The following is a 12,675-nucleotide window of genomic DNA, read 5'->3' as shown; positions in this document are numbered from 1 at the left end:
CTCAGATCTTGTGCTGGGTTGGATTAGGGGGCAGTTATTTTCTTCCTTTGCATTGCACCTGTTTGCCCACTTTTTTAGTATTAGATTTATTTTGTTCAGTTTTTTTGTTGTTTTGAATTAGGGTATTCGCTCGATCGATAGCATGGGCATTCTTTTGGAGTTTCCCATCGCCCTCGGTGATGGAGGATGAAGAGGGGTGAGAAATACAAAGAGCAGAAGCAAGTACACCACCTGGTCTCTCTTCAATGGATTAATTTATAGGGTGTTGGCATCTCTGGCAAGACAGCATTTATTGCCCATCCCTAAAGGCCCTTGAGTTCATTCCATAATTGCAATGGCTTGAGAGCTGGTGCATTTCTCTGGTCTGCAAATGCTCTCTGCTACTCTGGACTTCCTTGGTCTGCAATCATAAAGTGATTGATGTCACATTGGCTGCTTCCTGAGGCCTGTGCTTTCCAAATTCAGAGTACCGGAACAAGCAGCATGCAAGTGGATAGTGGGGAAGTCTTTAATTGCTCTGCTTACCATCTGTGCAAGGTTTATTGGGAGGCTGAAAGACATATCATTCATGAATATGGATTGCATTATGCCAATGTTAGAGAGAGAAAAGAGGACTCTATCCATAACAAAGCATCTTTTGAGTATGACTCTGGTAAAGGAGGCAGGGGTGAATCTTTAAGTGAGTCTGTCATGTAGGCATGTCTCTGCAGCACACTGCTAAGAGACAATGCAAGATCTACTTACCTTAGCGAACTTCATTAGAGTGTACATTAGAGGGAGGGTGGCCTCTTTATGGTAGATATGTACAGAGGTGTGCTTAGTCACTTCTTCCAGGCAGTCATGACTCCAAGTCACTGTACCTTTTGAGTGTTTGACAGACACTGCACCTACGTGACTTTAAATAGACAATGTGCAGGTACTGTATCCCATAAGTTTTAAACAGACAAGGTTGAAACACTCTACCTCAAGTGTTTTAAACAGGTAAGGTCTAATCATTCTACTCTAGGAATATTATAAAATGATAATGTTCAAGTACAGAACTGCAGGAGTATTACAGCGGTCAGAGTTAGAGAAATTAATGGCTCAAGAAGTTTCACTGAATGGCAGTCTCTGGTCTCTGATCATGTCCTTGATTGTCCAGACAGACAAGGTTGGCTATTAGTCCCTGAAGATGGTACGATTTTATTGGTGGTTGGTGTTGCTGATGCTGGTGAGCTGTACAGGAGATGTAAAGAGCTCAGGTAAGTGCCGAGGTCACACTGATCCTGTTTTGAGTTGTCTGTCTATTAATGATGTGTTCAGAAATAGAATTGACAATATTGCTGCATAAAGAAGATGCATTTAACAGGGAAACGGATGTCTCAATATTATCAACAGTGACATCAAAGTTTTATTTTTTAGCATCATAACAGTAATCGTGCTGTTCAGTCTGGTAAAGTTTCTTGAATGGACACTTGGGTACATGCACCAGATTAGCATCAGAAGCCTACAATAGATTGTCTCATGTTAAAGCACAAAGACTAAAAAGAGATTCAGAAGCAATAGAGCTCGTCCCAAAAACAAATTCTTCTCAGACACCCACTATCTCGAACATAAATCCAATTTTTCCTCAAATTTTCCACATTATCTGCCTCTTTGATAATCCAATTTCACCACCTCAGGGCTACTCTCAAGGGCTTAGGTGGGACTGCAAAGGAGAAATTGTACTCAGACAAATGTGTTGGTGGAAAGAAGGTTTCTGTTTGTTCATCTTCGGTTTCCAATGTGTGCAGCCCTAGGATACCCGAGCACATAGCTACCTCATGAACCGGGTTGTGGGGCCTTGCACTATCAAATTAAACAGAGGCAGCAAGTTGAAAACAGTCCTAAAAATGAAAGGGCCTGTTTTGTCTCTTGAAGCTTCAGGCCTGGACGTTTACAGGCTTCTGATGTCCAATCCAATTCTCAGTGCACATCGCTCCATTGCAGTTTTAATGGCTCGATCCACTGAAATCAGGCACATTACAACATGGAATGATTAAAATGTGTTTTCCCTGTCCAGGGAACATGGTCTTTTCCAGCTGCACACCTTGAGAAACTGTATTTCCACTTTTAACAGCTGATCATAAAAGCTACTGAGCCTGATATTATCAGGTATAACGTGAGTATTGCTGAAAAAAGAGACATGTTGAACTTTTCGTCTTGCATTCATCAGGACACTTGGCAAGAGTACCAATATAAGGGGAAAACAACAATTTGTACTGTATGAGAAGAAAGTACCGATTTGTTGGATTCTGATTGGTAGAGGTGTTGCCATGAAAAATGCACCAGTGATGGTAGCTGACAGTTAGCTGCCAAGCATTGTTTGAAATTTAAACCAGGCAGCTTGACCCTGATTGGTCAAGGCATTTCCCTGAGGAAAGTGTCAGACAATGACTATCACTTAGTATTTTAGCTGAAACAGGTGCAATGTGGTTCTTTCTGTCTGTAAAGAATAGGGCAACGTTTAATAAGTGATAGCCCTGGTGGGCAGGGGACAATTTCAAAGTTTGCGCATGATAAAAAACTTGGAAGCATTGTAAACCGTGAGGAGGACAGTATAGAACTTCAAAAGGACAGAGACAAGTTGGTGGAGTGGGCAGATAAGTGGCAGATGAAGTTTAATGCGGAGAAGTGTGAGGTGATGCATTTTGGTAGGAAGAACATGGAGAGACAATATAAAAAAGGGGTACAATTCATAAGGGGGTGCAGGGGCAGAAGCATATGGATGTATATGTGCATGGAACATTGAAGGTGGCATGACAGGTGAGAGAGCAGTTAATAAAGCATACAGCATCCTGAGCTTTATTAATAGGGGCATAGAGCACAAGAGAAGGGAGATTCTGGGCTCCGCACTATAGGACAGATGTAAACACTTTGGAGAGAATGCAGAAGAGGTTTACAAGAATGGTTCCAGGGATGAGAAACTTTAGTTACGAAGATAGATTGGAGGGGTTGGGACCGTTCCCATTGGAGAGGAGAAGGCTAAGAGGAGATTTGATAGAGGTGTTCAAAATCATGAGGGGGCTGGATAGGGTAGATAGGAAGAAACTGTTCCCACTTGTAAAAGAATTGAGAATGAGAGGGCACAGATTTAAAGTGATTTGCAAAATAAGCAAATGTGATTTGAGAAAAAACTTTTTAATTCAGCAAGTGATTTGAGTCTGGAATGCACTGCCTGGAAGTGTGATAGAGGCAGGTTCAATCAAGGCATTCAAGAGGGCATTAGATGATTATTTGAATAGAAACAATGTGCAAGGCTATGAGGAAAAGACAGGAGAATGGCACTAAGTCATTATGCTCATTCGGAGAGCCGGTGCAGACATGATGGGCTGAATGGCCTCCTTTTGCATCGTAACAATTCTGTGATTTGTCCTGATGAGTGCTAGACAAACTTCAATGTGTCTCTTTTTCATCAATACTCAAGTTCTGTATTATCAAATGACTACAGGCATAATATACCTAGAGCAAAATAACGGGGTAAGTTGAAGAAACCCTCACTTCTCTGCAGGTTGACAGGTATATTTAAGTAAATAAGGTTGGAGGTGACTGGGTGATTGTATCACTGAGCATTTCAAGGGGAATGAGGAAACTTGAGAAGAAGCCCTGTGAATTTGCATGCTTGCAAAATTTTCCTACCTCACGCCAGAACTGCTAATGGGCTGATAGCAACAAGGAAATTTCACTCACCCTCTTTGTTTTAGTTTCACCCATGCTCAGTGTCCGAGACCAGGAATAATACCACTTTAGGTGCTATGCTGTGGGCACCAGGTGGATCATGCACTAAATCTTGACCTTTGTTAATAAAAGTTGAGCTAAAGCAGCCTGGGTTAGCAATTATAGTCTATTCCCTAACCCCAGCATCTCACCATTACCTTTATATTTTTACAGTGTTTTACCAGAAGAATAAAGCAAACAGAGTGCTGAGAATTCAGAAACGTGCAAACTGGTTCTGGGAAGAGGTGAAGGCAGGATCTCTGGAGCGAGAGTGCGTTGAGGAATCCTGCTCATTTGAGGAAGCAGAAGAAATTTATAAATCCCATGAGAGAACTGTAAGAATCCCTCACTTGATAAGTGCACATGGATGTTATATTTATTCTTTCATGGGGTGCAAGGCCTGCATTAATTGCCCATTCCTAATTGCCCTTGAACTGAGTGGCTTGTTAGGCCATTTCAGAGGACATTTAAGAGTCAACCGCATTACTGTGGATCTGGAATCATAGGTAGGCCAGACCAGGTAAGGATGGCAGATTTCCTTCCCTAGAGAGCATCAGTGAACCAAAGAGGCTTTTATCATAGTTTCAAGGTACCAATTACTGAGATTAGCTTAAAATTCACATTTTTATTAATTGAATTAAAATTCTACCAGCTACTGTGGAATGATTCGAGCTCATGCCCCCAGGGCATTCACCTGGGCAGCTGAGTTGCTAGTCGAGTGACATTACCACTATGGCCCCACTGCAAAGTCAAGATTCTGCACCCAATGCCCAGCACTCAGTATCATTTAAAGCTCCATTTCCTGTCCCAGGTCCAAGTTCCATTCCCAGTTCCTTCTCCCTATCTCATTCACACTTCCAGTCCAAAGTCTGCCCCCATCCCTGCAGCCAATCCCAGTACCACTCCCACTCCCACTACTATTGATTGGTTTGTTTTGAATTCTGTAAGAGTCAGTTCCCTCTGTATCATGTCTTTCCCCAGGATTGTCCTGTGTTGCACAGATGCACATGTAGTTTGTGTGTTTCTGTTTCAGCTTAGTATATTGTATTTTCAAATGGACACCAGAAAGGGGTGAGGTGGTGAGTAGCCCCACAAAGGTCATTTGTTTCATGTTGCATAGCAATTTGGTGGTGATGGAAGGTTCAGCCAATGGTGCTAAAACCTGTTTTAATCCAATTAGTAAAATGGAAATAGATGGCCGATTCTTATTTACCTTGTGTCCAGGACCTTTGGCAATATCGGTCACAGTTCAAAGGTCTATCAGAGATTGACAGCATTATGACAGATTAATGATTTCCATGAGTAAATTGCAGGAATTTTAACAAACTTCTTTTCTTTTAACAGCTGGAGTTCTGGTACTCATACAAGAGTAAGTGCTACTTTTATCGCTTGTAGTGATACTCCTCCCCTCTACAAGCCTATGATCAGCAAGCTGTCAATCAAATGGAACTGCAGCCAATCAGTGTGCCTTTCCCCATATGAATTGTCCCCCAGTTGTCAATCAAACCCACCATCCCAGGAGAGACTGGAACCATATTCTCCAATTTCTGTCAAAGTTGCATATAGCCACCTGTGCAGCCCAAGTGAAACAAAAGCTAGTTTATGACTACACCTCTCATAATTAGATCAAACAGCTTTTCATCAACGTGAAATGACAAAGCAAGAATTCGCAATGGCAAAGATGTTTGTAGATGAATATGTCGGCCCTAGTTCAATTAAACAATTAATGCTTTAAACAACTTATTTTGTTTGCCCCAGACACTTTGAGCTTTTAGCTCCTTCCCTATACAATTTATAGGGTCTAAATGGATGGATTTTCAGTGGGAAAAAATTTGGTTTGACTTTGAGTGCAAATCAATTGCATCTATTTCTAACACTATAAAATACAAGTTAAAAATTCAACACAGACAAACACTATACTTTTCATTTAGAGAGGGAAATCAAAGTTTTGGCAGGTGCAGGAGGAAGTTACCGAATACTGATCAAACCATTAGATATTTATTTTGTTTAGCCCAAGCCAAAGTCTAATATCCAGAGTCCTCAGATTTTACCATTCACTTACGTTCTACCAGCTGTAGATTCATCAAGCATTTCACTGAATGCTTTTCTCTGTGCCTCTCTCACAGATCTGAATGCTTGTAACTCGTCGTCATGCCGCAATGATGGTTTGTGTAAGGTCTCGGGCTACAGTTACATCTGCCTCTGCCCTCCCCTGTGGAAAGGAGAATATTGTGAAGAAGGTTTGTGGCTGCTTTTGATAATGTACATCAGCCTATCCTTCCAATAATGTGAATCATTGGTTGGTGTGTATGTATGGTGCAGTGTGCAAGTGCACATCTGTGTGAATATATGTGCATATATGTTTAAGTGTGTGTGTATGTGGCTGTATGTTTGTTTGGGTTGCTGCTCCTTGCTGACCTTGTCAAGTTGAACATCTTCTTCCACACATCATCCTAAATAGAGATAAGTGAGCAGTACCACGGAGGTTTTGTGGTGCAGTGGAAGTGTCCCTACCTCTGGTGAGAGGCTCTCAATTCAAGACCCACTTTGGGACTTGATGGCCACAGGAAAGTGTGTTCATAATGTGTCCAAATGCAGCATAAGAACATAAGAAATAGGAGCAGGAGTAGGCGCCCCTCAAGCCTGCCCCGCCATTCAATGAGATCATGGCTGATCTGTCCAGGTCTCAACTCCTCTTTCGTGCCAGCTACTCACAGCCCTCAACTCCCCAATATTTCAACAATCTTTTTACTTCCTCTTTAAATACTTTCAGTGATCTAGCCTCTGCATCTCTCTGGGGTAGAGAATTCCAGATCTTTACTACCTCTGAGGGAAGAAATACCTTTGCATTTCAGTTTTAAATGAATGTCCCCTTATTCTGTAACTATGTCCCTAGTTCGAGATTCCTCTACTAGTGGAAACATTTTCTCAACATCTACCCTGTCAAGCCCCCTCAGAATCTTGTGCATTTCAATAAGATCACCCCTCATTCTTCTAAGCTCTAATGAATAAAAGCCTAACCTGTTTAGCCGTCCTTGATAAGTCAACCCCTTCATCCCAGGAATCAGCCTAGTGAATCTCTTTTGAACTGCCTCCAATGCCAGGATATCCTTTCTTAAATACGGGGACCAAAACTGTACACAGTACTCCAGGTGCGGCCTCATCAACACCCTGTACAGTTGTAACAAGACTTCCCTATTTTTAAACTCCAATCCCTCAGCAATAGAGGCAAAATTCCATTTGCCACCCTAGTTACCAGCTGCACCTGCTTGCCAACTTTTTGTGTTTCATACACAAGAACACCCAGATCCCTCTGTGCTGCATTTTTTTGGAGTCTCTCTCCATTTAAATAATAGTCCGCCTTTTGATTCTTCCTACCAAAGTGCGCGACCTCACACTTTCCTACATTAAACCCACTCACTCAACCTATCTATATCCCTTTGTAGATTCCTTATGTCCTCATCACAACATGCTCTCCCAGCTATTTTTGTATCATCAGCAAATTTGGATACATTACACTCTGCCCCCTCCTCCAAGACATTAATATAGATAGTAAATAATTGAGGCCCGAGGACTGATACTTGTGGCACTCCAATGGTTATGTCTTTCCAACCTGAAAAAGACCCATTATCCAGGCTCTCTGTATTCTGTGTGTTAACCAATCCTCAATCTATACTCATACATTACCCCCAATACAGTGAGCTCCTATCTTGTGCAATGACCTTTTATGTGGCACCTTATCGAATGCTTTCTGAAAATCCAAATACACTACATCTACCGGTTCCCCTTTATCAACTCTGCTTGTCATATTCTCAAAGAACTCTAGCAAATTTGTCAAACATGATTTCCCTTTCACCAAACCATGTTGACTCTGTTTGACTGCGTTAAACTTTTCTAAATGTCCTTCTATTTCTTCCGTAATAACCAGGTGGACTGCAGCAAGACCTGGGCATTATCCAGGGTTGGGCTGACAAGTGGAAAGTAACATTTGCACCACACAAGTTCCAGGCAATGACCATCTTATGAGGAGAGTTTGAGTAGGTTGGGCCTGTACTCATTAGAGTTTAGAAGAATGAGAGGTGACCTTATTGAAACATATAAGATTCTTCGGGGACTTGACAGGGTAGATGCTGAGAGGCTGTTTCCTCTTGTGGGCGAGTCTAGGACCAGAGTAAGGGATTGCCCATTTAAAACAGACACGAGGAGGATTTCTTCTCTCAGAGGGTAGTCTATCTGTGGAATTCTTTACCGCAAAGGGCTGTAGAAGCTGGGTCGTTAAATATATTCAACATGGAGATAGACAGATTTTTAATCAGTAAGGGAATCAAGGGTTATGGGGGAAAAGGCAAGAAAGTGGAGTTGAGGATTATCAGATCAGCCATGGTCTCATTGAATGGTGGAGCAGACTCGATGGGCCAAATGGCCTACTTCTGCTCCTATATCTAATAGTCCAACAAGAGAGAATCTAACCATCGATCCTTGACATTCCACGGCATTACCATCACTGAAAGCCCCACTAGCAACTTCCTGTGGCTTACCATTGTCTCAGAAACTGAACTGGAATAGCCATATAAATACTGTGGCTACAACAGCAGGTTAGAGGCTAGGGATCCTGTACTGAGTAACTCACCTCCTAACTCCCCAAAGCCTGTCCACCATCTACAAGGCACAAGTCAGGAGCACAATGGAATACTCTCCACTTGCCTGTACGAGTGCAGCTACGACAGTCAAGAAGATTGACACCATGCAGGACAAAGCAGCACACTTGATTGGCACCCCATCCACAAACATTCACTCCCTCCACCACCGACGCACAGTGACAGCAGTGTGTACCATCTACAAGATGCACTGCAGGAACTCACCTAGGCTAGGCTAGAGGATGGATCAATAGAGAAGCAGTGGCAAACAATTTTTGTTTTTGTTTCAGATTTCCAGCATCCATATTCCAGCAAACAGTATTTTGCTTTTATAAAAATAAGGATGTTATGCTTCAGTTATACAGGGCATTGGTGAGACTGCACCTCAATAAGTGTGTGCAGTTTTGGTCTCCTTATTTAAGGAAGGATGTAAATGCATTGGAGGTGGTTCAAAGGTTTACTAGATTGATACCTGGAATGATGGGCTGTCTTCTGAGGAAAGGTTGGACAGGCTGGGCTTCTTTCCACTGGGGTTTAGAAGAGTGAAGGGTGATTTGATTGAAGTATACAATGCTGAACAGTATTGACAAGGTGGATGTCGAAAGGATGTTTCATCTCTTGGGTGAGCCCAGAACTAGGGAGCACTGTTCTAAAATTAGAGGTTGCCCTTTTAGGACAGAGGTGAGAATTTTTTTCTCTGAGGGTTGTACAACTTTGGAACTCTCTGCCTCAGAAGCTGGTGGAAGTGGGGTATTTGAACATTTGTAAGGCAGAGGTAGATAGATTCTTGTTTGCAAGGGAATCAAAGATTATCAGGGTTAGATGGGAATGTGGAAATTGATACAGTAGGTGATCAGCCATGATTGTATTGAATGTCAGAGCAGGCTCGAGGGGCTGAATGGTCTACTCCTGTTCCTATTTCTTATGTTCTGTTCATCAAGGCTCCTTAGACAGCACCTTCCAAACCCACAAACACTACCATCTAGAAGGACAAGGGCAGCAGATACTTGGGAACACCACCACCTGGAGGCTCTCCTCCAAATCACTCACCATCCTGACTTGGAACTATATCGCCATTCCTTCACTGTCACTGGGTCAAAATCCTATAACTCCCTTGCTCACAGCACTGTGGGTGTACCTATAACACATGGACTGCAGCAGTTCAAGAAGGCAGCTCACTACCGCCTTCTCAAGGGCAATTAGAGATGGCTAATAAATGCTGGCCCAGTCAGCAACGCCCGCATCCCATGAATTAATTAAAGAAACACAGGTTGTTTATCAACCTGTAAATACTTCCTATATGGCTGATGGCAGGCGGTAAAAGCGGGAGAGTCTCCTGGTCAGCCATACTGCAGAAGGCAACAGCAAACCACTGCAGTACTTTGCCAAGCAGAATCATGGACCAATAAAATGGAAGTCCATGGTCGCCATCACCCTCTTAGGGCATGGTACCTGAATGAGGAGGAGGAGCAGAACCACACAAACATTAATACTGTTTAATTACCCTCTTACCACAACTGTCAGAACCATGATTGTTAGTGGGTTGCTCTACAACCAAAACAGGTCATTTTTGGGAAAAATAATCTGTAGTATAGAAACAGAATTTAAAGCAGGTGTAGGCCATTCAGTCCTTTGAGCCTGCTCTGCCATTCGATAAGATCATGGCTGATCTGATTATAGTCTCAACTGCACCTTCCTGCATTCCCACCATAACCCTTGATTCCTTTGTCTATCAAAAATCTAACTCAGCCTTGAATAAATTCAATGACCAAGCCTCCACTGCTTTCTGTGGAAGAGAATTCGACAGACTAACTACCCTCAGAGAAAAAAAATCCTCATCTCTACCTTGAAAGGGAGTCCTCTTATTCTTAAACTGTGCCCCCTAGTTCTAGTCTCTCCCACAAGAGGAAACATCTGCCTGCTATTCACCCTATAAAGTCCCCTCAGGATTTTAAATGTTTCTATAAAATCACCTCTCATTCTCCTCAACTCCAATGGTATAGGCCCAACTTGTTCAACCTTTCCTCATAAAATGATCTCTTCATCCCAGGAATGAGTCAAGTGAACCTTCTCTGAACTGCTTCTTAAACAGTCCATGTCCAAATGCAGTAAGACCTTGAAAATATCCAGGCCTGGGTTGACAAGTGGCATGAACATTCGCACCACACAAGTGTCAGGCAATGACCATCTCCAACAATAGAGAATCCAACCATCGCCCCTTGATGTTTAACGGCATTACCATCATTGAATCCCCCACTATCAACATCCTGAGGGTTACCATTGACCAGAAACTGAACTGGACTAGCCATATAAATACTGTGGCTACAAGAGCAGGTCAGAGGTTAGGAATCGTGCAACGAGTAACTCACCTCCTGACTATCCAAAGCCTGTCCACCATCTACCAGGCACAAGTCAGGAGTGTGATGGAATACTCCCCACTTGCCTGGATGAGTGCAGCTCCCACCGTGCAGGACAAAGTAGTCCGCTTGATTGGCACAACATCCACAAACATTCACTCCCTCAACCACCAACGCAAGTAGCCACAGTGTGTACCATCTACAAGATGCACTGCAGGAATTCACCAAGGCTCTTTAGACAGCACCTTCCAAACACACGACCACTACCAGCTAGAAGGAGAAGGACAGCAGATAGATGGGAACAGCATGGAAATTCCCCTCCAAGTCACTTAGCATCCTGACTTGGAAATATATCACCGTTCTTACACTGTTGTTGGGTCAAAATCCTGGAATTCCCTTCCTAACAGCACTGTGGGTGGACCTATACCACATGGACTGCAGCGGTTTAAGAAGGCAGCTCACCACCACCTTCTCAAGGATAACTAGGGATGGGCGGTAAATGTTGGTCCAGCCAGTGAAGCCCACATCCCGTGACTGAATATAAAAAAATATTATCCTTTTTTAACTAAGGAAACCAAAACTATACCTAATACTCCAGTTAGGGTCTTACCAAGGCCTTGTAGAGCTGCAGTAAAACTTGCCTACTTTTATTATATTCCATTCCCTTTGCAATAAAGGCCAACATTCAATTTGCCTTCTGAATCATTTGGTGTACCTGCATACTAACTTTTTGTGATTTGTGCACCTGGACACCCAGATCCCTCTATACCATTGGGTTCTCTAATCTCTCTCCATTTAAATAGTATACTGCTTTTCTATTCTTCCTGCCAAAGTGGACAATTTCACGTTTTCCCACATTATACTCCACCTGCCAAATTTTTGCCCACTCACTTAACCTCTCTATATCCGTTTGCAGACTCTTGATCTCCTCTTAACAACTTACTGTCCTACCTATCTTGGTGTCATCGGCAAATTTAGCTACAGTAAATTTGGTCCTTTCATCCAAGTCATTGATATAGACAGAGGCCCCAGCACTGATCCCTGCGGTACTTCGGCCAAGCCGAAAAATACCCATTTATCCCTACTCTCTGCTGCCTGCTAGCTAACCAATCCTCTATCCATGCTAATATTTCACCCTTTACACCATGAGCTTTTATTTTGTGTAGTAACCTTTGATGTACCACTTTATGAAAAGCCTTTTGGAAATTCAAGTGCACCACATCTACAGATTCTTCTTTATCCACCTTGCCTGTTACTTCCTCAAAGAACTCTAATAAATTAGTTAAACATGATTTCTGTTTCATAAAACCATGTTGACTCTGCCTGATCCCATTATGATATTCCAAGTATCCTGCCATAATCTCCTATGACAGGCTAACTGGCCTTTAGTTTCCTGCTTTCATTCTCCCTCCTTTCTTGAATAAAGGTATACATTTTCAATTTTCCAATTTGCTAGGACATTTCCAGAATCTAAGGAATTTAGGAAGATTATAACCAATGCCTCTACTATCTCTGCTGCCAGTTATTTTAAGACCCTAGGATGAAGATCATCAGGTCCTGGGGATTTTTCAGCCTTTAGGTTGAATAGTTTTCCCAGTAGCTTTCCCCTGGTGATGGTAATTGTTTTAAGTTCCTCCCTCCCTTTCACTTCTTGATTTTCAAGTATCTTTGGTGAGTTTTCTAAATCTTCTACAGTGAAGACAGACACAAAATACCTGTTCAATGCTTCCACCATTTTCTTGTTTTCTACAGTGAAGTAAACTTTTCAGGATCTTCAGCCCTCCCCCCATCCTCTAGAAGCTCCCCAAGCTTTGTGTTCTTTGGCTGATTGACCCACTAACATTGACCTAAATCTTCTGATGTCCAGAGCCGTGGGAGGGGGTTGAAGTGTAGGGGGTGATGGAGGAGTGGACCAGGGTGTCCCAGAGGGAACGATCTCTGCGGAA

The 12,675-nt window shown here is 42.6% G+C and overlaps 1 protein-coding gene across 1 annotated transcript in view; it reads left to right on the top strand.

Moving 5' to 3' along the window:
- Positions 1-12,675, top strand: part of LOC144694311 (uncharacterized) — a 107,837-nt gene that overhangs the window by 83,644 nt on the left and 11,518 nt on the right. The window contains exons 10-12 of the mRNA XM_078564642.1: positions 3,910-4,070; positions 5,080-5,104; positions 5,862-5,975. Coding sequence (XP_078420768.1) covers positions 3,910-4,070; positions 5,080-5,104; positions 5,862-5,975 — 300 coding nt within the window. The remainder of the gene's footprint in view (positions 1-3,909; positions 4,071-5,079; positions 5,105-5,861; positions 5,976-12,675) is intronic.

The sequence above is a fragment of the Cetorhinus maximus genome, chromosome 19, assembly GCF_964194155.1.
Source record: "Cetorhinus maximus chromosome 19, sCetMax3.hap1.1, whole genome shotgun sequence".
In the NCBI taxonomy this organism is placed as follows: domain Eukaryota; kingdom Metazoa; phylum Chordata; class Chondrichthyes; order Lamniformes; family Cetorhinidae; genus Cetorhinus; species Cetorhinus maximus.
This window is presented reverse-complemented; position numbering and strand designations above follow the sequence as displayed.